The 4438-nt window shown below is 42.4% G+C and overlaps 1 protein-coding gene across 13 annotated transcripts; it reads right to left on the bottom strand.

The window, feature by feature from the left end:
* On the bottom strand, positions 633–4438 carry LOC110430215 (proline-rich protein 2-like). 13 transcript variants are annotated; one of them, XR_002447531.1, is made up of 4 exons: positions 2517–4375; positions 2281–2335; positions 2146–2194; positions 633–1064 (listed from the first exon to the last, which is right to left on the bottom strand). XR_002447531.1 is itself a non-coding variant. In XM_021447451.1 (3 exons), the coding sequence occupies exons 1-3, from the start codon at positions 4331–4333 to the stop codon at positions 1020–1022; spliced, it is 312 nt and encodes a 103-aa protein (XP_021303126.1). In that variant the 5' UTR covers positions 4334–4436; the 3' UTR covers positions 633–1019. The 13 variants fall into 13 exon arrangements, 1 of the variants encoding a protein (XP_021303126.1); XR_002447533.1 differs by having other exon boundaries at positions 633–1060; XR_002447530.1 differs by having other exon boundaries at positions 633–1032.

Genomic DNA, 4438 nt, shown 5'->3' with positions numbered 1-4438 from the left:
AGGCACCTCCTTGGAGTGTGCTTGGGATAGGAAGGAGGACGGAGGAGCTCGTGGGATTTTGTATTGTGCAGCTATCAATATCGACTCAAGCCAAAAGTCAGCTATGACAACGCAACATCACCGCTGACTCAAGCCACGAACCGATAGTAACATATCACTGTCATTCAAGCCACCAACCTATAGTGATAGCAGCAGTAATAGGGACCTTGACAGCCGGTTTTTAGGAACCCCAATCATTTTCTGGTTTTCGAGCTAAGAATTGGTAATCACTACTCCATAGCCTCAGTATAGAGATATATCGCCGGACCAAGTTAGACAGTGTAAGCCATGTCAGTAAAAAGTTATATCGATGAAATGAACTAACCTTTTACCGACAGAGAGTTCGATGGAGGAAAATTTACTAACAACATGTTACCATTTATGTCGACAAGATCGTTCGATGTTATACATATATTTACCAACAGATTATCCAACACGATAGTTAAAGTTGATAAAAAAATATAATACAATTTAGCAAAATCATTACATATTAAATCTGAGTTTATGACTATTTGAAGATCCACCATATCACATTCACCTTCACAAATTTAGTGCCCTAATACATGGATCTCCATATGACATGCATATAGGTATCTTGCACATTTAATTTGCACCAAGCCATAAAACATAACTACAACACATCCAATTTAGCAGAATCAATACATTATAATCTGAGTTTTTGAATTGAAGATCCATCATATCACATTCACTTTCACAAATTTAGTACCCAAATACATGGATCTCCATATGACATGCATATAGATGTCTTGTACATTTGCACCAAGTCATAAACACGTAGTACATACATGGCGGCATATCAAAGTATACTAGATTGTTTACTGTACACAATCACTTTGACAAACTGAAACCAAAAAGGAGATGCATGGACCCAACAACAGATAATGCTCCATGCTGCATGCTAGCAAGAGCGAGCTTGTCACTTTACGACAGTGTGTAGTTTGGCGTGAAGGAGGCACATCCTAGCTGTTCTGTCTACGGCCATAGGAAGACTTATTACTTTCTTCCTTAAGAGAGCAAGGAATCAAAATGAGAATGAGATTCATGTAAAACTGTAAGTTATAAGGGAAGATTTTTATAACTAAGTTACCACAGTATGAGAATTCAACTATAACCACCCAGTCCGCTCCTGAGTTTTCTAGAGCCTAATCCCTAGATATATAGATCAAAATAGACTAGATTTTTTAGGAACCAATATATATCTCTATATTATCATAATTCTTAGGAGAGCAAACAGTCTAAGTAATGAGCACTTTGGGTGTTCACTTCTATACACTACGGGAGGCAGTGGCTTCCCCTAGTGCCAAATGCACTCGGGAAAGACCCAGTTGCACTCGGAGAAGAGTGTCTGAGGTATATCTTTACGGGAAAGGCGTCTTTCCCGAGAACCGAAAATTATGCACTCAGAAAAGGCTTTCCCGAGAGCCGTGTTGACACTCGGAGAAGAGTTGACATCGTTGGTGGACAGATGGCGCCGTTTCCTTCTCCCTTTTTTTAAAAAATTTTTTCCCCGAGTGCAACACTCTGGGAAGACCCTCTTCCCCGAGCGCCGCAACCAGCTCAGACACTCGGGGAAGAAACCCTCTTCCCCGAGCGCCGCGGCCCAAGCACTCGGGGAAGCCACTTTGAAAATTCTTTTTTTTTTTTTTGATTTTCCATATAATCAGCAAAGCATATATATATCACAAGCCACAAATCAACAGTAATATATCACAAACCATATTTATATATATCACAAATAACCAAATTTGTAAAAAATTCAAAATATATTACAAACCACACGTTCAACAGTACACATTATTCCAAGTTCACAAGTTCAATACATAAAATACAACTCTAAAGGTGTCTCACGGCGACGGTCCAGTGTGCGATGCCAGCGAGGGTTGGGGCCCCAAACTTACGATCCTAGTGACGATCTAGGTGTGGATAGCACGCCTTATGATTTTGGCGACCCTCCGTCATGGTTTGACACCACCCCCGATTGATAGCTTTAGGCAGTAGGAAAATTTTTTTTTTTGACCGGAACTGGAGGGGTTTGCACCCCTACAGGAAGGCAGTAGGAAATTAACTATATCAAACTAAATTTACCTTTTCAAAATCACGAGGTAGTGAACTTGTAGCACAAAATTCATGACAGCTGTCAAAAATACTATTTTAGAAAATGGGAAGAACAACTACATTTAGCACAGCTATATTTTGTACAGATTAATGATTAGAAAAAACCTTTTTCCAATGGCTCCAAGGCAAGAGCACCCCATCCACTTGTCCACGAGTGTGCCTGAGCGTAAACAGTTAAGGGAAAAAAGGCAAAATGGTAAATAACAGCACAAAGTACATGATTAATTTCACAGCTATATTTGTGAACTTCAGTTTATAAAGGCAACTGGAGAATCATTAGCAACTAGCAAAGTATTTGTAGGGAGGATTTCTTTTCTTTTACAGAGGGAACAAAGTAATACTTGCTCGATCCGATCACCATTTGTCACCCAATCACTGAAATACTTCGATTCTTATCAGTTGGAGATCGTGTACTCAGGCTGCATATCAGCGTATCAGCTGCCTCAGATCATCCTTCATCAAGACAAAGAGGCCGTCAACCTTACCATCAACCAAACAGGAGGAAACTAGGCCAATTGTAGGGACAGTAGCAATTATATTAACAACTGAACTGTATTATTATTAATATAACAAGGATTACTTAATGTTTGTTCTATATATTAGAATATACCCAATTATAGTATGGTGTCCAAGTAAACATTGTCATTAGTACATAATAATCTGACTGCATTGTATAGAGCTACAAACTAGCTATTAGTTCTGACCAAGCAGATATTTGTGGGATCACCTCTTCCCCGAGCAGCTAGAAGCACCTATCTGACAACCCAAAATTGCTGACAACTACACATTACTGTCAATGTTGCAGTCCTTTACTCTAAACTGATTAATGGCAACAATATGATATATATCTCTACAGCAATCAGAACATAGTTTGCTTGCAACAGAACCAAAAAAATTGATAGACTAGCAATCTAATGTTTTAGTGTGCACTAGAATGACATCAACTTGACACAAAATCCTAATAAACAAGCAGGTTAACTATGAGCAACAGGAAACATAGAGCATGAATCAACATGGTTAACTAGCAATCTAATTCTAAGTCTGCATAACTAACAAGATAGCTAGCTAGCAGTGGCAAGCAATCAATAAGATATCTTGCTAAAACAGTTATCTCAACACTTCAGGATATGATATGAACATTAAAAAAAAATATTTCACTACCATTGATGTCTCGTAAATTCTACAGAATAAAATCCTTCATAATGTTCATTATTGAGCAAGAATAGCTGTTCAGAGAAACAAGACTGTTCCAAGATACATCTGCAGCCTATATACATGCAATAGAATTTGTAGAAGTACCATGCCCACTAAATCTCTACCCCTACTTTCACTTCAAATAAATATTTCTGTAGTAGAGTAACAAATCGTTCTTACATCAGATTTCATAGATATTGCCTATTGGTGTGTCTGACAACAAGTAACTGAATGAAAGCAATACAAAAAAAACAATTCGAGAACTGCAATAATATGAAATTCCAGATTTGCAAAGGCACAATTAAAAAAAAACTACCAGATCTATTTATAAGGTATTAAGAACAAGTGCCTGTACACATGGACGCTGCATGTACGGTGGCACCTACGCCCCATCCACGCCGCCACCCACCAGGTCCTCGACACCTCTACAGATTCGCGCTGCCAATCTCGCCATGGAGCCAGCAGCCATGGCTGCTCCGTCCGTCGCAGCGGCGCCTGCCACAGCGCCGCTCCACCCGCACAGCCTAGAGGCCCAAGCCGTTCCACTGTCGCGGCCCTGAATTGCTCCACCCGCGTCGCCCCGAGGTCCTAGTGCAGGTGGATTTGGAAGGTAAAGAGCCAGATCTAGGCGGAGGACAGGAGAAGAGAAGCTCGAGCGGGTGTCTGGCCCTTTCCCTTCGGTATATGGTGAACGTAGGGAAAGAGTTAGCACTTCTGACGGGTGGTTAGGGACCGAGGGGAGTATTATGTACCGAGGGTTGGGGATGGCTGGGGGCGGCGCCGTCGTCCGTCGGGGACAAGCGGGCCGCTGGGTCGGAGGGAGAGGGACGGCCCGGATCCGGTGGCCGGCGGCCGGCCGGGGTGAGACGGGGCGCGGCTTGGACGCGCCAGTATCGGGCTGGCCGCGGCTGGGGCAGGACAGGGCCGGGAGGGCTCGCCAGTGCCGCGCGGGGTGGGGTGCCATGAAAAACTTACTAAGAGACGGCTCTTACAGTAGCTAGGCCGGCAACCAGAAAGTCAGCCGCCCTTACAGTGTTCTCTGTAAGGGCGGTTGGTGTTACCAGCCGCT

This window comes from Sorghum bicolor, chromosome 9 (genome assembly GCF_000003195.3).
Source record: "Sorghum bicolor cultivar BTx623 chromosome 9, Sorghum_bicolor_NCBIv3, whole genome shotgun sequence".
Lineage (NCBI taxonomy): Eukaryota > Viridiplantae > Streptophyta > Magnoliopsida > Poales > Poaceae > Sorghum > Sorghum bicolor.
The sequence above is the reverse complement of the archived record's forward strand: the minus strand, read 5'-3'. Positions and strand labels throughout refer to the sequence as shown.

What these genes read in the sequence shown, in the direction of transcription:
- LOC110430215 (XM_021447451.1), bottom strand. Translation starts at nt 4,333, where the DNA reads ATGGCACCCCACCCCGCGCGGCACTGGCGAGCCCTCCCGGCCCTGTCC. An exon ending in CCAGCCATCCCCAACCCTCG is followed by an intron (nt 2,336 to 4,121) that starts GTACATAATACT and finishes GTTTACGCTCAG; the next exon opens with GCACACTCGTGGACAAGTGG. An exon ending in CTTGGAGCCATTGGAAAAAG is followed by an intron (nt 1,065 to 2,280) that starts GTTTTTTCTAAT and finishes TGCTCTCTTAAG; the next exon opens with GAAGAAAGTAATAAGTCTTC.